This window comes from Solea senegalensis, linkage group LG17 (assembly GCF_019176455.1).
Source record: "Solea senegalensis isolate Sse05_10M linkage group LG17, IFAPA_SoseM_1, whole genome shotgun sequence".
NCBI lineage: Eukaryota > Metazoa > Chordata > Actinopteri > Pleuronectiformes > Soleidae > Solea > Solea senegalensis.
In genome coordinates this window covers 8,936,027-8,956,582 of record NC_058037.1, presented here as the reverse complement: position 1 = coordinate 8,956,582, position 20,556 = coordinate 8,936,027, and the positions used below count along the sequence as shown (strand labels likewise).

Sequence of the window (20,556 nt, the reverse complement as noted above, 5' to 3'; positions counted from 1 at the left end):
ATCATTATCATTATTTTTAGTATAATTATTATTATCAAGTAAAAAATAATAATAATAATACCCACTGAAAGTTAAATGATGGAAAATGACATTAGTGCGGTCAATAAATATGGCATTTATATTAATTTGACGGACAACACAGTCTCCTTATATTTTCCCCTGGTTGTTGATGATGATAAAATAAAATAATTGTTTGTTATGCTTTATAAATAACGAAGCCTAATCATTTCTGTGAATGAGGAAAAAAAAGAAGTATACATGCCGCATTCTCATATTTCACACAATACATTTAAATCAGTATACAGTATATGGATATACAGTACACCACAAGCTTGAATCAATACCTTCACTCACCCTTACGTCAATGTGTTCCTGTGTTAACTCTTCCTCCAAAAAAAAAAATCTCCAGCCCAAAAACACCTTCCCCAAAGACCGAAAAAAAAAAACCCTCGCTTTATAACTGTTAATGAGAAATGTCCAACTGCAAGCCACGTGGATTATTACCTCATCTCAGTATGGGTCAAGTAGGAACATGTGGGGGTGAGTCCAGCGAGGGAAATATTAATGTGCATGTGCAATGGTCCACAAAATGTGAAAGCAAAACCCAGAAGCCAGAAAAAACATTTTTGGCTGCTCATGCAGCAGACTTGCAATTTTCATTACAGCTACTGGGTGCCATCTTTGAGTCATCTCGGAGTAATAGAGTCTGTGATTGGTCCACACGGATCTGATGTTTCTTTACGCATGCTAGTGATCGTCCTGGCTCCTGTGACCTTACAGTAAGCTTCATTTGACCTTTAAGTCAAAGTGGACGGAAATGAGTTTAGTGCTCTTTGGGAAGTTATCAAAAAATGACACACTCCCTCTTCTTATCTATCTATCTTTATTTTACTAAGGGTGATATACTGTACGTTTGGTAACGTTTGTCTGTACAGTAAGTTTGACTACTGAACCCAATTTCTTGACACTTGGTGGGAGTGGGAGCTATATGACCCAGTGAAGAATCCATTAACCTTTGGAGTGAATCTAATTGGGGTGGGGGAGGTTTCATGCATTTCTAAAATATCTATAAAAAGGTTTAATGCAGATCTAAAGAGTAATCCAGATTTTAATCAAATTAAGTTTCATTAAAAAAAAAAGGGGATGGATTCTTAAATCAGTTTCTGCGCAGCTGTTTCATTAATCAGAAATACACATTATGATGCCCCGTAGCTCAATTGTTAGAGCAGGCACTCCACACACTGAGGCGACAAATCAGTCACAGCCGCAGGTTGTGCACAGCTTTGCTCATTCTCTCCTCCCTTCTACACTACACGCTTTCCTCTCAAGGCTTTTGACAAACAAAATATACTTAAAAATAAAAGAAATTCCTATTGTGTTTTGTAAGCTGGTAGAATAAAGCAAAATGGGAGTAGGTCGTTGAGTGGTATGTGCTCACAAAACACCTTCTGGTTTACTTTTATGTCACACACTGAGCTTTAAATAGCCTCCACACAGGCAGACAAAAGACAATGACTGTTAAATCTGGAAATTAATTAGTGCGCCTTGTTCTACACACAAATGAATACACAGATGAACAAATAAATACAGTATATCTCAGAAAACATAATTGGTACCATGACTCAGGCCTGTGGGGAGTATGACCAGGGAAACATATTTGTGAGATTGTCACACAAAGAAAGTGGTAGGTAAAAGTTGTATCTCTTTCATCACCTCTGTTCTAATTGAATGAGCTCCTGACTTCCGTTTTCTTGGCACCTTAAATGCTGGATGAAATGGTTAATTTGCATAAGGTAATTACGGCTGCTGGGACTGAAAACGGAGGGTTTTGTGTGAGCGTGTCCGTCTCTGAACGCCTCGTCCTGCGTTTCTCGGTGCTGTTAGATGTGCGCCCCACACTTGCACTCACGGGGGCAAATTCAAAACTCAGAAGCAGGAGCGCGGGAGAGGGAGTAAAAGAGACAGACAGGAAAGAACGTTAAACGTCTAATGAGTTTTGTCAGGAAGTTGGGAGGTGGACGTAAATGCCAGGAGATGGAAGACAGGAAGTAATGGGGAAGAGAGGAGAAAAAGGGGGTGGGGGGTGGCAAATGATGACGCTTGGTCTGTCTTGGACGCCATTTTCAGAGGAGGAAGAACGGCACAGAGTGAGAGAGAGAGAGAGAGAGACGAAAGTCTGCTGGAACTGTGATGGACAGGCCTGTGTTTGAAGAACTTTATTGAAATAAGGCTTTCATGATGAAATATTGTTTGCATTCTCTCTCTCACTCGCTCTCCCTCTGTCATTCATCTTCAGTGCTTTGTTCTTTTAGATATCTGGACTATATCCTTCCTTAACCTACCAGTCTACACTACTTTTTTTTCTTTAATCTCTCAAATTATTTAACCGTCATTCCTCATTTCTATGGATCTCTTTAGCCTCCTCTTTTGCTTTCTAATAACTGTTCTTCTGAGACAACACTCATTCCATCTTATCCAATGTCTTGCTTATTTAATTCCGAAGCGTCTTAAAGAGACTCTTACACTCTTCCTTTACAAAGGGGATGTATAACATTAAGTATAATTGCATAAGGTAGTGTGTGATGTTTCCCAGCTGGTAGCAGCCGACTCTCTCTCTGTCTCTCTCTCTCCAACTCCCCCTGCAGCTGTTCCACTGCAGCCATAGGCTCTTTTATCTCGACTTCTCTCTTTCCTTTGATGACGCTTAAGAGGAAACAGTGTAAAAAGAACAAAAAAAAAATTGTCTACATTTTCATTCGAAACTGTTCAGTCATTCTTATTCTCTCATGTTCAGTCTTAATTTCCCATGTCATTACATTACGGCCTGTGTCCTTTAAAATCATTTTGCCTCTTTCCTGGATAAATGTGGGAAATAGTCAGTTTACTTGTGTAAATAAATCAATAAATAAAGAGTACACAGTTTTACAACCATGTAAAGTTGCTATGATATGCACAAATACTGGATTATTCTTTTGATTACAGAACGTAGATCAGTCAATGCGACTGTTTTAACTATTCATTAAAAAGACGCAAAACTAAGAAATCTTTCATCAATGATCAAACACCTTTCTACCTCAATGAACACCTAATTTGTGATGCATCTATTACCGTGAGGAGGTGGTGCCGATAGCAGCAAGCATTTGGTCAGTGTCTGCAGAAGTGATAAAATTGAATAGGATTCTTGAATGCATCTTCTGTAGATTCCACAGAAGGGAGAACATTCGCCAGGGTCTTTGAATGAATCTCATTAGCTGCTCCTCACAGCTCCACATGCTATGAACTATGCATTATTTGCATTAGCTCTCATGCACCGTTTAGAATATAGAAATATTTGATGAAAAACACTTTTGAATACTGCTTGAAATGTCCATCCATAGTTACTTATTAACATGCTATACAGTAACTCTGAAAAACATAAATACTTCTTTGTGGTTAATGTAAACTAAAATAAGTCTTAGGCTATAATATATATATGATAGCATACTGACATTTAAAATACAGAAGCTGTCACAAAAAACAGCTGAGGGTGAAGAGAAAAGACAGCAGTGGATGTGATGTTGGCTCTTAAAGAAATGCCATAAATCAACATATGTGGCTACAAATTACTCGGAGGCAATCATGAATGTCAATCCATCCACATTTCACCAAGAACCAAGACTGTGGACAAGAAAAGGAATGTCAGAGGACCTTCAGCAATGAATGTCTGAATAAAACGTTATTGCAGAGTAATTTAAACCTGACAGGGGAAAGTGTATTGTTGGCTGCAATAGAACAATACAAATCTGGGAATCACAATTATTTTTAAATCAATCTTTGAGAAACTAAAATAGAAATCCTTCCAATAGCTATTTAGATATTTCACACATGGAATAAAAGAAAATCTAACTTGTTGGTGGAAAAGAGGGACAATGTTGTTCTTGGGATTCATATTCTAGAGACCATGAATGTTCAAAATTCCAACACATAAAAAATTTGTTTTTGGCCCCTACACCTACACTGATATTTTTTTCAGCAAGAGTGTAAAACCAAAATGAGTTTAAATGTGTTGTTTTATGACCCTCTGGGTTGTTTTGGTTGAAAGTCTGCGAAAATTCTAAATGGAATATTTAGCAAGTTATTAAAACTTCGCCACACACACACACGTACATGTACACATACACAAACCTGTGCAGCCATTTTAAAATGCTCCACCTCTTTGCATGGTAAAGATCACATAGAGGTTACGGAGGACGAGTCATGCCTTCCCTTCCCTCGCTACAGATTAAGCTACTAATGATCTTAATGGCTTGTGTTTATGTCCTGCCTAACACTTAGTTTTACAGTCAGTGGCCTCATTAACACTAATTCATCAAATGGTGTATACAGTATGTGCACATAATTAGGAGGAACCCAGGGAGGGTGGTGTGTGCGCGTGTGTGTGTGGGGATTGGGCACCAATTTTCAAGGAATAATTACTCCATAAACAGACTTGGCTGCAGCGAGGGTCACGATACACCATGAAGGAGACTGATCACAAGCAAGATACAAGCCTGCTGAGAAGACTGCAAAAGCTGCAAACAAGTGCAACTAGACACAGTCAAAGGGTTTGAGACTACTTGGTCTCAAACATTCAACCGCCACGGTGCATTTAGAATGCATATTTGCCTAATAAGGCCCTTTCTGCGGCTGCTTTACTCTTCAGTACTCCCGTGGGTAGAATATAGACAGCCAATGATTGTGGTACAAGAGTGCAATTTGTACAAGTGCACAATTTGTACCAAAAGAGGGAGATACTGTGCTGTGTTCTCTGTGATGTGGAAGTCTTTCAGTCTAACTCATTATTCCATTCAATTCAACAGCGGCGAACAAACTCAGTGGTCCGGCACTTGCGAGGTCACTTCCTGCACCTGCCAGCTTAAATCCTGTTGTAGCCACGAATTAAAAAGCACCAGCAGTGACCACAGCCATTTTCAAAATGTCACAACACGTAACCAAAGTGCTGTTTGTATTAAGTGTTTCACTGCTACCAGGGGAAACCACTTTTATCTGTGCTACTTAAGGAGGACTTTGACCAAAATGTTGTATTAAACGTTTTTTTTTTATAGTTGAGTATGTAATTTTCAAGCATGTCCTTAATAAAAGTGGCCTTTATTTACTGCAGATATTTTTCCAGCATGCCATACTAGGACATTATATTACTGATTACATCAATTAGGGATCCACTACAGTTTTAAGAGAGCCATGGTCGCGCTATTTTTCAAGTACAAGGGTAGGTCACACTGAATACTCATCTCAAAATAAATAGAAGCAGTTCATTTATTGGAATTTCTTTTTATTTTAAAACTGCAGCCATGTTCCAATAAAGTGACTGAGAAATAATTATCTAAAAAAAGACTTTGGCACAATACTGTATATTATTAAAGGCATACAGTATTTCACCATTGGAAAGATGAATGTCTATTAAAACTGGGTCATCTATGGAGCAGAAATGTGAAATAATATTTGAAGCAAGTGCCCTCTTGGCGGAGAAAGGCAGAACAATTTCATTTTGGTAGATGAACGACAACAACTCCCAGCATGCACTGTGCTCGCTGCCCCGCAAGAATCTCAAGCTTCGAAGCAGACGGCGCTAGTTGGTTAGCAAAGATGGCGGACACCGTGTTTACATTCTGGAAATGAAGTCTCGTCACCATATGGGTGAGTCTAAAAAGTGCGGAACTGGCATTGTAGTTTCAAACCTTGAACTGACGTTTGCCCTACGCTGGATAAGGCAATTTGAAAGGGAAAAAAAGATTTTTTTACAACTCAGTGGAAAACTGAGGGAGGGAGGCACACTTTTTTAAGTATTTCTTTACCAGAGGTAGAAATCCAGTGACTTCATTTGAGTGTCTAAATTTCAGGTAAATATATTTATAATAAAGATCCAGAGAACTAAGCAGTATTTCTACATGATAAACACTTGCTCTGTGAGGTACTTTAACCGTGTTTGTGTCTTTTTGTGCGCGTGTGTATCACTGGTGAGAGGGATCAATACTCCATTCCAGGCGAAGATAAACGGTTGAGTGCATAATCTCAATCTCTGTCCTCAGCACATTGCCACGGAATGGCTGCCCATTCACATCTACAATTATGGTAAAAGCACACGCGTGCGCGCACGTACGTACAAACACAAAGACACAAAATCGAGGGGAAATCTCACACATTACAACAATGACAAGCACAGGTAAACAGTGCTAACACCTAAATGCACTTACACAAATGCAGGCTAATGCGCAGTCTCGTGTAAACACCAGCAACAGTACAATTATGGTAAAGAGAGCCTCTATTTCACAAACCGGCACTTTCGCCAGTATAATGAAAACTTCCAGTGCAAGCAGTGGAAATCGACTCATTTTGCCTTGGGGAATAATGGAAACCCAGCCTCTGTGTCACCGAGCCTGCTGCTGCTCTGTCACGCCTGGGAGGTGTAATCGAATGGGAAAGTAACAGTTAAAGACCTTGAAAGTCAATAGTGAGAAACAGAATCTTCAAGGGCCTCTTTGCCGAGTTACACGAGATAGATAAATAGCACTCCAGTTGAAAAAGGAGTGATTTAAATTTGGAATGGAAACAAACGGTCGCCTTGATTGAAATGCTGGAGCATTAACAGATGCACGATGACCCAGTAGTTTTAGACTTCTACTGTATATTAATGTCAATGATTCCAAAAAAAGATCGAATCAATTAGTTTTACAGTCGTTATATCACGAGAAAGAGCAGGAACTAATGTACAGATTGTTGCTGTAAAAACTTGATGTTTAAACCATATTTGGTGTTGAGCTCGACGAAAGTTCTTTTCCCTTTTATTTCATTTGAAGTGCTTGACTGACGTGGGATTATATGACTTTAGCAGAGCTAAAGCACCTCTGGGTACTACCCTTAGCCAAATACCGGCCTCAAAAGAGTCCCTGAGCCGTCTGTGGCTACCCACTGCTGCTAAATATTCACGACTGGACAGGTCAAATCCAGAGGGTTAATGTCTCCACTGGAATCACGCACGACAGTATCAATAAATCAATAATCAAAGCTAATGTGCTAAAAAGTGCATTTAAAGCAGCTGCATGTCTTTGAGATGCATTACTCTTGAGTGCAAATAACAAATGAGATGCGGTCAAAGTAAGATTTCCGGTTATCCTAAGAGTGTTGCCTGAGCCGTGCATTTTAAATAGTTTATGGAGTAATTGTTTCCTTAAATGTTCCATCAACTTCAGATGTGCTGGGCTAATGAGAAAACTGTAATACCTCTCATGTGGGGCCCACACGGCGGAGAAGGGGCTAGAACTCTTGCCTTGCAACAAATGAGGGCCTTTCTGCATGGAGCCTGCATGTGCCCGCCCCTCCCTGCGTACGAGGGTTTCCTTTGGGTTATATGCATTTTAGATCATAGCGTATACTGTGCAAAATAATATATATCCAGAAAAAGGAGTCAGGGAGCAGAAATATCTGCCAAGGTTCCTCATTTTCCCACTTTGACAAATCTCTGGCTCCCCTATCTTGCAAGATTAACGATTGTTTTAAAAAATACATCTGGATCGAGAGCTGCTGCCTCACCACCAAATCTAATCATGACTTCTTTGAGCCATAATCTACAGCCACAGAAACAGACAGACCAATGCAGCTGAAAACAACCTCCTCGGTGAAGACAAATAGCTGTTCCTTTCATCAGACGTTGCAGTAATGTCTTCCAAAGCAGCGTCAGTTTCAAAACCTTCACGTGAGCAGAAATGTGAGAAAAGGAGTTTTGTTGTTTGAAGCTTTGAAAACACATCAACACCTCGGGTAAACCCTCAGAGAGTTCTGTTCCTATTTACAACTGAATGACTTCTGCGGGCTTGAGTGTTTGGTTTGTTACTGTTTGGGGTTTGAGAAATTATGTGATAGTGACAAGAGAACTGAAGGAGCACGAGAGTTGTTGAGACGCGGCATTTCTCCAACTCAAGTGGAGAGTCGGAAACGCACCGTGACAGTTTGACACTAGACACACACACAAACACACCACCCACTGTCACATGACAACGATGCACACAAACATGTTAGTCTGCATTTATACATTAACACTGCAACATGCTCATAGTGCTCATATAAATTTACTATAGACAGTGAGTGACATGGTGTTTTTTTTTCTTCTTCCCCCAGCTTAACTCATTTGTGATGCAAAGGCAGCACAAGCACCACGTTCTTACATATCTGAAATTAAATATCACACACTGTACAATGTGTGCCCTTAAAAGATAAGAGCGAGCGAGGGAGTTGCAGTGAGCGCATGAGAAATGTATGAAGCATGCAGCGTCAAGATAGTATTGTGGATTGAACCAGAGATTGAGGGGGAAAAGACCATAAACGGCGTGTATAGAGAGTGAAGAGTGATGAAAGAAAGAACAGCATAATGTGGACAGGAAGGAGTCTCGTGCAGACACTTAGAAACAGAATTGGCACAACAGGGAAAGGACAGGGAAAGAGTGAAGGAGAGAAGAAGAAGAAATTCAGGGTTGAAAGGTTTTTTCTTCCCCCCGTGCTTCTATCCGTGTTAGAGTAAAAGTTGCCACTAAGTCATCATTAAGAGCCGGGCAGAGGCAAGACCTGGAACACAACGATAACAAGCACTCACTCCAGGAGAGCACACTTAGAAAGAAAGAAAAAAAAGAAAAAGTCAAAGGAAATTTCAGATAAAAAAAAAGAGGAGAAATCAGCTAAAAAATGAAGGTACAATTGCTCAAATTGAAGAGCAGAGGAGAAAGACTGTATATTCTTTAGGTTAATGGACCTGAGGACAGATTACTGCCATTATGGTGCAATGTGTCACAGTGAGGGGTTGAGTGAGTGCATCTGTGTATGTGTGTGTATGTGTTAAGTACAACTACACAGGCCTATGCATAAGCCTGACCTTGACCGTCAGCTGGGACGCACTTATCCACTTCTTCTACTGACCTCTATCCCTCGTCCATTCTTTTATTTTGACATTTTACCAGCCCTACTTCCACCTGGAGTAAAATCTACCGGAGCCACAGTGCACTCAAGGAAAGGTCAGAGCCATTTCTTCTCTTTATTCTCCACTCATAACGCCACAGCGTCCCTGCCTTCACTGTCCTCCTCCGTCCATTTCGCACTCATCCACTCCAATCCTTTCTCCCTCCTCTTGTTTTCTTTTGCTTTACAAATATGGACATAAAATAACCTGAAACGTATTTTAATTACAAACCGCATATCAAAAACCTTTTAAAGAACCTCTTGAAAATGAGAAGAAAAAAAAAATGCAATATACGAGATAAAACCGAAAAGCTTAAAGACTGTTCCTCTCATCTGACCTGAGGAAATGTAGTAGCTGTAGCTAACATTTCTTTGTAGAGCAGACACAGCAGGTGAGAGGAGCTTTTCCACTTAGTTCAAGAAGCTAATATCACTACATTAATGAACTGAAGCGGCAACGGAACGTAACCATATAGGAAGAGCTAGCGGCGCTCTTAAAAGGTGTGTGAAAGTTTGCGATACATTTTAATGGAAATGAAACTATTGACAACTTCCTCACCAACTTCAGACAAATAATTAGCCAGTTGGCTGGTTAGTTGTTATCTGAGATGACAGGTGAAGGTTGTCCTGCTAACACTCGGACATCCTGTACCTTCTACAGACTATAAATGACAGCATTCACACACAGAACTGGTCTGCTTCAAGCTCACCTGGTAGAGAGTGTGGTTCTTGTCCCTGAAGCAGGGTTTGAGGTGGGAGTAGATCTGCAGGGAATAGAAGTAAGCCGCCAGCTGGAGTGACAAGGCGGAGTGACACTGTTTCTCAAAACATCTGTTGGCATCCAACACCTGCATATGCACGCATATATACGAAGAAACAAGAGAGGAGATTGTTGGCATTAGGGCATTTTAAGTATTCACTGAAAACTGAATATAGAAGAGAAATAAAAGGAGACACATAGATGATAAAAAGGTGCAGTCACAAATAAGCTGACAGTTAAAATAAAATCATATGCTTGTGTTCAACAAAACATCCAACACTATCAGTTTTAGTGGGGTTTTACTGGTGTGAAAGTGTTCAAGATTCATGAACACATGAATCTTGAACACAATCCACTGCTGTTGAGAGTGAGTTTTGTTTTGTCGTGTGTTTTCATCTTCATGGACACAAGTGGATATGAAGTAAGCAGCCATGTGCAAATGTCGACTGAAGTAAAAGAATCATGCAACTGTGACCTCAAAGCTACATGTTCATTTTGACTCACTGAATATATAAAACAAATGCATAGCAGAGCAGCTCATCAAGCAACTTCAGAGATCAATATATAGTAGGATATGGATTCACTCAGGCCTGTGTGTGTGTATATGTGTCCACCTACCTGAGGCAGGGCCAGTAAGTAGGACAGAGCCAGCATCATGTCCCTGGGAAATGCATCATTGGCCAACTGCAGCAAAACTGGAAAGGATGGAGAGAGAGAGAGAGATAGAGAGAGAGAAAGAAGGGGAAGAAAACGACTTTAACTAAAGCACTGAGGATAAACAAAAAACCTCCCCCCTTCTCCATTGACTCTCATTCCATGTTTGTTGATTTCAGACGACAACAACAATGGCTGTCAAAATACACCTCTCTGCAGGCCACAAATAGAGAGGGAAGGTGGAACAGAGGGAGATGATGAGACAAGTAGGGGAGATAATGTTAAGATTCATAACCATCCCCTCCCAGTTCAAAGGATTCTGTCCATCTTCTCCCTGGACTATTGTTTGCATGATTGTGTGCCTGCAAACATGTAACAAAAAGTGGTTTGGTTCTATGTGTGTGTGTTTATGTCTGTGTACGGTTTCCTGCACATGTATTATTCAAAGAGTAAGAACATGTCCACTTCTAATAAGTGCTCTCCAGATGAGTCCCAAATTCATCTGAGTGCACTTTACAGTGGTGTCCTATGAATGCCAAATTAGCTCTTGTACAGTATATCTTTCGAAGGGAAGAGCAGTCCTTAATTTTCAGAATCACTAATTATGCGAGTTTTGATTTGTCCGTTTGAATCCGTGATCTGGTTGAGTGCATCATGCTCACAGGGAATATGGAAATTCTGACTGAGAATGATTACCTGGATAATTCATAGCCATGTCCCAACAATACCAACTATGCAAAAGCACATATTTTAGAGTATATTGAGCATATTGACGCATTCTTAACCTTCTACACGGTACACTTGTCCTAACTCACCATCCATTAAGTTGCTGTTTATAGAGCAATATTTTTTGGGATTTCAAATTGATTCACAAATTCACTTGTTTTTCGTCGACACTGACAAATGGACAATTAAACAGATGAAACAGATTTAGATAGCACACAGGCATCTTACAATCAGTGGATTATTTTAGAGGAAAACTAGTCATTTACCTGTTACAGAGAATAATCATTAGTCGCTGCCTTTGTTTGTTCCAACAAATGCTTCCACTCGCTGAAAGCTCCAAACCAGTGACTGCCAATGGACCCAAAGTTGGAATCGTCCCCCCCCAACTAAATATTTACTGACATCAAATACAATTTTGTATTTGACAAAGACGAAATTAATGCACTTCATCAATGTGTGCACACAGAAAATTATGCAAACGGAGAATCAAATGGAAGTTCCAGTGCCAGCTACACCACATAGTCAAACATCTTCTCAAGCTGTGTTTCCATCATCTGCAATTAGTTTAATCTTCTACAGCTGCGAGTGGCTCTGCTTTTTTTTTTGTGCACTGCATTGTGGGAAGATAGTGGAATTATTGACAGTATGGAAATGGGCCGAAGTCTGTTTCGTGGCAGATGGGATTTTGGGCCTCGACAAAACTTTGGGGCGCAGGGATGAGCTTCTGTCTCTACAGTCGAACAAGCAGATGCAAACTCACACTGACACACAAGAAAGAAATAACACTTTCTCAATCCGCCGCAACTACGGAACTGTAGATTTACTGGACAAACACCGAGCACTGTAAACACAAGACTCCCAACGTTAATCACTCACTAACTCGCTAAGAAAGCACTGGGAGAGAGAGAGAGAACTAGAGGCAGAGACGGAATCACTTTGTAGTCTCTGACCTGAGGAGAACAAAGCCTGTGTTGGTGATAAGAGACCGAGACAAACCAGAACAGACAGAGAAAAGTGGAGCATGGACACTGGGAGAGAGACACAAGCCGGGGCAAAGGGAAAGACATCTACAGTGCAGTACAAAATGCACACTAATATGCACAAGTGCGCACACATGCCAATGTCTGACACGTACAGTTTGAAAATTCAGTGTGTGCCTGTGTGTGCAGGGATGCATTGATGCACCAGTTTAAAGAGCTGTAACAGCTCCCTTAAACAGAGCGCCCACCCGCTTTCTTTTTTTCTCATTTTTTTCCACCCCTCCCGTTCTCTCTTACCTCCCGGGTTTCAATGAGCTACACCTTAGAATGAGCTGATTACACGCCTCTCTAAAGCTACTGATACCATCGGGACAAGAATTACCTGAGGGGTAAACACACACACACGCTCACACACACACACACACACACACGCTTGCAAACACACACACACAGAATAGATAACCCTGACTTAAAAGCATTTGGCATTTTTTAATTTTTAGCTTGTGTGTGTGAGAGTGAGGACAGAGAAAATAATTAAGGGACACCATGTTAAGGTTGAGTGTGTGTGTGTGTGTGTGTGTGTGTGTGTGTGTGCGCGCACGTCCCAGGTATTCCTCAAGTTGTGGGGAACCTAAATGTTTACACAGTCACATTACGGTGACTTGTCTTCCTTATGGCGACACGAAGCAAGTCCACATAATTTTAATCATTACATTTTAAGATGAAGACACACATGGTTTGTATGAGGTTAGGGTTAAGTTCTAGTTGAGTAGGTCTCAAAGGAAATTAATGTAAGTTAATGTAATTTCCTCTGAAAATCAGTGTGTGTGTGTGTTATTGTGGCCTGGTTGTCATGGGGCCATTGTCGTGCGTGTGCAAGTTCAATCACGTCCCTGCACTTTACTCGGCTCAATCCCATCGAGTTACTTTCCACTTGTGTCATCATTAATTATATCCACCTTATCTGGGACAGGTGGAAAAATCTATAAATACATTTTTTTTTTTTTTCTTAAAGGCCATCTCCTTGTCTGTTTTTAAGGACAGCCGGCTTTGGTGGGCCGACACGGGAGCCGTTAATCGAAAGTCGTTATTCGACGCAAATGTCGTCCGGGCGGGCTTTTCTCTTTCTCGACACGTTGCACACCGCGGCAGCGCTAAAGGGAAAGGTGACTTTTAAGACAAGAGATGTCCATTTGAACGGCCAGAGATCAGATTTGGTGGAGCATGAGTTTATGTTTGTGTGAGTATGTGCGTCTGCAAAGAGGTACTGCGGGGTCAAAGTGCATGCCTTGCATTCTTCAGTGTCCATGTACTCAAACATGTCCACGTGCACAAACACACTGTCTGTATTTGTCGTGGCATTGATTTTAGCGAGCGGCTGTGATCCATCACACAATGTGGCCCTGGCGACTTGACTTGATGTTATCTCTCTCTCCGGTATGGCAGTGGTGACGTGTCATTATTTACTGTTGCTGGGGGACACGTGGGGATACATTAATTAATCAGTGTGAGGCAATTCTTCCCATGTTGTCCCCTAGTCTGGGAGGGGAGGGGAGGGGAGAGGAGAGGAGAGGAGAGGGATCATGCATTCCGTCAATACTGCAGCTTCACTAAGATAAAGCCCTGAGAAATCGTTCAAGTTAAATAATTTGCACTCACTTTTTCCTCAAACACTTCTGTTAAAGAGGAGGTTGGATAATTAATGTTAATGCACAAAATATTCAAACTACACTCATTTACATTTATGAGAAACATCATACTAGTCCAGGGTAGTTAATCGCTTTGCTCTCAAAACAGCCTGAGGCCATTTTTTCCAACAAAAAGCCTGGAGACTTTGATATATTCTGCTCCTTGTTGACGGGACTGCATCACATCATTTCTGCAAATCTAGCCACTGCGGATCTCCTATTCAACCACACCCACACAGTGTATGGATTGATCAGATCTGAAGTGCAAAATGATGTTCTTAGTTTTTTGTTGTTGTTTGTTCTTTTTGTTTTGTTTTTTTTTTCTTTGGAGACAATTTGCCTCAAGGTGCTGCGTGCTGTGGAGTCTTGTGAAGAGACTGTTTTGGTAAGGAGCAGTAATTCAAACTCTTCAAAGACTCAACTCGTATCAACCAATTCCGTGCATTGCCGTTTCTGAAAGTTCCGGGAGAAACGACATTTCATAAAAACACACATGCACACAACATTAGCTTGAGCTTGCAGGATTTTATGCACTGCACTAACGCCACATAATTGGATGAATAAATGCATGCAAACGCCTGTGTACAGGTGTTCCTATTAAAGTGCATCGGTGAATATACAGTGTGTTACAACAGCCTGGGGGGGGTTAATATTCAGAATCATGTTCCCTCTGCACTGAAACCAATTCCAACGAGATGATCAGTCTTCAAAGACGCTCACAACAATGACAAAGGTAGTGTTAGCGTGTGCAATTGCACTACAAATGGAAAGCAAGGAGAATAATACGGAGCCACAGATGGCAGACAATATGGTCTGTCTGTTCGGCGGCACGGGGTCGGTTTCATTTCTATCATACCGCAGTCTCACGAGTGCCTCGGCAATAATGTGAAGCACTATTCTTCTCTGACATCAGTCATGTGTGAAAAACAGAGAGGGGAAACGGTTCAAAATGCAAAAAAAGGGGACTCCAAGAAATACTATGGTAATAATTCTTCTCGGATTCTATAATAAGTCTTGATTAATGAGCTTGGGATTCAAATCAAGCTCTGTGTGTGTGTGTGTGCATGCGTGTAACTGAGCGTTACACAACACGCTGCTTACCCTCTGTGGCAGGAAACAGGGTTTTTCCTTCTGTTTTGGCCTCGGCCAGTTTGCCAGTCCTCAGCAAAACCTCGGCAAAGTTTTCCTGAGGCAGGTCTTTGTAGGACGAGTACACATCTTGACTCTACAAGAGAACAGAACGAGAAGACACGTAACACTGAGGGCTTCCTCGCGGGAGGAGGAGGAGGGGCGGATCGGAAAATTACACAGGCAGATGTGATTAAGGTGACGGAGTGTCGAGAGCCGGAGTAAACAAATGAACTTCACAGACAAATAATGCTCTTCAGCATCAGACCTTTTGATAATCCCTTTATAGGACTGTATGCTGAGTAATTTTTCAAGTGTTGCAGAGGTGAACTATGAAGCTGGTGTTCTCACGGGCCTCAGAGGATCTTCCCTGTCTATCTTTACTACTCTCCCTCCATCCATCTTTCTGCCTTGTTGGATTTGTCTCTTCCTCTCTTTCAATCAGCCCTTCCTCCTCTCGCTCTTCCTTCATCGAAAACTGTTAAGGTAAAAAAAACGATCCCATTGATCAGCCGGCTCATAGACGGATGGACAAGTGGAGCCATCATTGATAGGTGGATGATGTAAGATGGAGCAGAGGAAGGGATTTTGAGAGGCCTATTAAAATGTCATGAGAAGAGATGTATCGACCTTCTCTGTTTCCCTTTGCGTCAACTCTTTTAGCTATCCACATGATTTGTGTCGGAGTAAAAAGCTCGGTCTTAACCCGGGGCCACCATATTCTAGGCATAAAGGTCAGACCACTACTTTCCTTACTTTTGTTCTTTTCTACTTCCACAACAACTCCCATTTTTTATGATCTCCACCTCTGTCCAACACATACATTACCTCCACTGTGCACGTTTTTATTCCTCGTTTTACCCCTCATTTCAACTATTATACGATCAGCCTCAAGTTGAATCCCTCTTTTCTCAGAAAAGCACTCTAGCAAATTGCTAAAGTGTTAAAAATTGCTCCCTCAAATCAATATTAATTCTCAAGAAATGTATAAGTGATAGAAGAAATCTAACTGAATGCCGTAAGTCATAAATCTACTAAAACATTTTTGCTGTAATCTAAGAAGATGGACGATTTAAGGAGAAAGAAAAAATGTGAAAGGAAAGGCAATAATGACCCAAGAGCCACTTGAGTCTTAACCACTCACCAGGTCTACGTAGCGATCCTCGATAAGTTCCTGATAAAAGGGGCTACAGCCTTGATGCTCCAGGTTCGAGTTCTCACATGCACCTTCCTGCGTCGTGGCTCCTGCGTCGCGACCCTGAGGAGCCATCAAAACATCATTAAACTTTCACAACATGCCCACAGCACTGTCATCTCTCTCTGTCCCACAGCCGACACGCTTTCCTTCAAAACCTGTAACTACGAGCAACTCCCCCTCCACCTCCTCCTACCACACACACACACAAAACTGTCGAGACCAGCGACGCCATCAATCTCCGCCCTGGCGACCGCCGGACCAGCTCAGCCGCTGGCAACCTTCGCGTATTGAAATATTCAGCGGGCAGGCCAGTTAATTATGCAAAAGATGAGCTCTTGATTGGTTGTTTTTGGATAAAGCATCTGAGCAGGAGTGTGTGAGAAATGGGGCACAGGCAGGCAGACACAGGACTGTCTTTCACTCACACAGTGATGTCCAGGGTCTAACGGAGTTAAAAAGGAAGCCTCAAAACAAATACATCCCGAGGATCACTTTCCTTTTTCAGCTGCTCGACTGAGCCTTTTACAGCACACTCATCGCACATGCATAACCGCACGTGTCAACAGGACACACAACAAACACAGCCCTCTAAACCCACAAGTGACTTCATTAGTCCCTCGTTAGGTTTATTTATTGCCCCTGATGTAAAAACAGCAGTGAATGTGTTCTTACTTGAAGTGGCCGGAGGTAGTTGAGCGATTCTTTCCACCAGCGGTGGTCACTCACTGCGGTCAGCACAGCCTTGGTGGTCAGGCCTGTGGTGGTCAGCACTTCCATGGTCTTGGCTGTGGTCCTGTGCAGCAGGTCCCCCGCTGTCCCCACAGGCGAGCCCGCGGTGGAAGCAGAGGCCTACGGCCAAGCAGGTGACATCAGGGAGAAGGACAGAGAAAAGTTTTGACAATTATGTTACTCTTATATGTTAATCAGCACTCTCTGCAGTAGTAGACATCACACAAGTATTAAAGTTTTACTTTAGAGACCTCCTCACACCCTTTTTGGAATTGAAAAGTAACATCAGAGGAAGAATTTGATCACAATGTCTCCGAGCATCAGTATCTCAATCACGTCGTGCTGTATGAATGTTTCTATTGGCGACTTGAAAGGAGCACTTCAAAAAGCACTCGACTTCACGTGTGCGTCGCCTCGTTTGTGTGCCATGTACAGAAGTGACAAAATGCCTCGCTATCTTTATTTCCTTTCTGACTCGAAACACCTTGAAAGTGTAATTGCTTGTTTCTCAAAGACAACTGAGTGACTTCTGGCAAAGACTGTGACACGCAGATCAATATCACAAATTTAGAATTTATCTGTTTGTCAAACACATTATCTTAACTTAACTCTCAGGAAAGAGATAGCTTGGCTCTCTGTTCAACAATGGCAAAACTTGGCAACCAGCATTTGGCAAATTTACTACAAATGTCAAATGATTCCTGTATTGCAAAACAGGACATTGAAGTAAAGTCAATATTTGCTTATACTGTTCATCCATTCGGAACTAAAAGGGGCTACAGGACCAATAAAAAGGACTTCTTTCCCAGATAGAGTGATTTTGCTATCTTACAATGAACAAAAAATAACAAAAGGGTGTGCACTGGACCGTAAACTGCATTATTGGAGTGTTTTTGAAAGGGCGCCACTAATTTCCATGGTATGTTGGTTACTGCACAATAGAAAAGCATTTTAAAACCACATTTAAACGGTCAGTGGGCTGGAGCCAAATCGTTTACTGCCTTTCATCAATACCTTATATCTGGAAGAGGAGTGAGGGTTAGGGAATGAAAGGCACGCCAAACGTGCATGCACTGAAGAGGTTTGTAAAAAAAACAACACAAAAAGTAAAAGAAACACACAAGAGTACACACACACACACACACACACACACACATCTAGAGGGCTTAAATATATACGAGTGAGGATTAGGGACATCAATACAACAATAAAATGACAGCAGTCAGCTTCAAATGAGAACCCATCCACCCACAAAGGGGAGGCAATGCAAGTCATGAAACATTAACATCCTCTAAAGGCATCATAAAGCTGGCAGTGCTGAAGGGGAGGAGAAGGGGAGGCATAAATAAACCAAGAGAGCAGCGCAACCTTAACACTAGATTTACACCTCATCAAATATGGAGCAATAGGAAAACACACAAACCCAACAAACGCACAGAGACACGCCCTGACCGCAATAGTGGTCTTCCACAGAGAGGAAGAGCAGGTGTACAACAACAACAACATCATTAGTGCAGGAAAAAAAAAACTAAATTTAAAATACACAAACCTTCACAGCATCCGTCTCGTCTGACTCTCGTCCACACTCTGTAATAACAGGCTCCATTTGATAGTTAACGGCCTGGTACAACACCTGCAGGAGCCAAAGAGAGAGGGAGGGAGAAGGCAAAATGTATTTGCTATTTTTCTTTGAAACATTTTATAGTTTGTTCTATTTCTGTTTTTGAATCTTGATTTGTGTTGGACTTCACACAGCAGGTCAGCCGCAGAAAGAATGCATTCTTTTACAGTCTTTTAAGCTTGTGACAGTTTACAGCAAAGCGTGACTCGTGAATTGTAGCCACAGGTCGCTACTGAATATGAGCAATTACAAAGAGCAAGCAAAGAGAGATGTTTCCATTTCAAGTTGTTGTTTGTTTTTGGGTTTTTATAAAAGGCATAATACAGTCAAACCAGGTGATCATATAACTATTCTTATTCTAATCTTATGTTAATGTGTCATTGTTAAGATTTAAGAAGATTATGAAGATTTCCTTCATAATGCAGTACTTCCTGTTTGATGTCGGAGGCTCTCACCTCTCCCTTTTCCTATAGCTCACCACTTCCTTCAGTGTTTCTCCTGTAATTGTTTGCCCCGTCTGGATGTGTTGCTTTCTGCCATCAGTTCCAGTTCATCTTGTGACTTTTTTTATTTATTTTATTTTGTTAACCAAGCACCCTTTTTTGTATACATTGACAAATATATAGAAGAAGCATCAATGACTAACCTGAGTTTGCAGGTCACTGGATGCAGCCAGGAGGCCATGGATTTTGTCTGGGGGACAGTGGGTTAGAGAAAAAGCTAAAAGCTCTTGCCGGGCCTCCAGGTCTCCATATCCATCACACTGGCCAAGCAGACTGCAGACCTCCCACCCTGGACTGTAACCTGGAGGAAGAACAGATGGAGGTAAACAAGGAAGGGAGGAAAGGTGAAATGTAGCCAGGCAGGAGAGGCAGAAGGGGAAAGAAGGATGATACGTCGTTCAGTTGTTGCTGGTGTTTTATGTTGCATCTCTTCCATTTCCTTCGCCACTTCCTTGACTTACGAAAAGCTTTTCGTCACAGTAAAAGATTTTACAAACTCATCAGACAGAGAAAGGATACAAAATACAAGGTCAGACGGTCAAATATATATACATAAATCATATAATTAAAAATTGTTGTCAGCTCTATAAATCCGACATGACTCTGATCGAAGACCAAGGTCAATCTAAAACCATAAAAATACAGCTCACACTTGTTCTGTAGGATATAATCCTGAAATATGACAAAATAATAAAGTGTGACCTTCCACAACCTTGAGATATTAATACATGTATATATATCTACATCAATATCTATTATATATAAATAAGTCAGCCAGTTTCCCACTGGAAAAAAAACCAAAAAAAAACCATTAGACTTTAATAACGTTGCTACAAAAACCTAGACACTGGCCCGACTTCATTCACACAAACAGATTCAATTATTCCCGCTGTGTTCTCAGACAGAGAACACCAGTGCTTATCTGATTACACCTTCCCTTTCTCCGCGACACCTCTCTCATCTGCACGGTCTCCAGTTACTCAGTGCTGTGGGAAGCCTCGGTGAAATTCTATTCACCGTCATTTTTCCTGCGTCGTAATGTGAAACTGGGTCAAACAAAATACCATTACCTCAGTGACCACTTTAAATCCCTTCAGGGAAAGTTTGAGGGGAAGAGTGGGGAATATCCCTGCGATATCCCACTCTTTATTATTGTTTCCTGTGCGTGAACGGACACTCAACTTTAGTCTTCTAGTAAGAGGCCCGAATTCTGACGTTCTCAAGTATTTAAAACCAGAGGGAAAATCATAAAAAAACACCAAGTTATGGGACAATCTTTGGATTTGTTGGGGTAAATTGTTTCCACTTCTGTCATTTTTTACCCTCATTCCCTTCAGTTGCGATATCAACTCAAGTCAACTTCTGAATTATCCTGTTGACACATCATGGAGGAAGGAATGGGGTGTTATGGAAAAGGCTTTTCACAAGTATACAATTTAACAGTATTATCCAAAATCAATTATTTGGTGCTGCTGACATTTCCACATCGACCAGCATGCTGTGACTTACAATAAAATGTGATTCCTGATTCAGTGGTTCTACCTTTTTATTGGATGGGTTGACTTTCAGGTTTCACTCATGAGT

At 41.3% G+C, this 20,556-nt stretch overlaps 1 protein-coding gene across 1 annotated transcript in view; it reads right to left on the bottom strand.

Annotated features, from left to right (window-relative positions):
* The window catches only part of nbas (NBAS subunit of NRZ tethering complex), a 163,627-nt gene that overhangs the window by 77,417 nt on the left and 65,654 nt on the right, over positions 1-20,556 (bottom strand). Inside the window, exons 35-41 of the mRNA XM_044048460.1 lie at positions 19,116-19,273; positions 18,398-18,481; positions 16,792-16,968; positions 16,066-16,179; positions 14,895-15,018; positions 10,364-10,440; positions 9,696-9,833 (exon numbers count right to left, since the gene is read on the bottom strand). Of these exons, the coding sequence (XP_043904395.1) occupies positions 9,696-9,833; positions 10,364-10,440; positions 14,895-15,018; positions 16,066-16,179; positions 16,792-16,968; positions 18,398-18,481; positions 19,116-19,273 (872 nt within the window). The remainder of the gene's footprint in view (positions 1-9,695; positions 9,834-10,363; positions 10,441-14,894; positions 15,019-16,065; positions 16,180-16,791; positions 16,969-18,397; positions 18,482-19,115; positions 19,274-20,556) is intronic.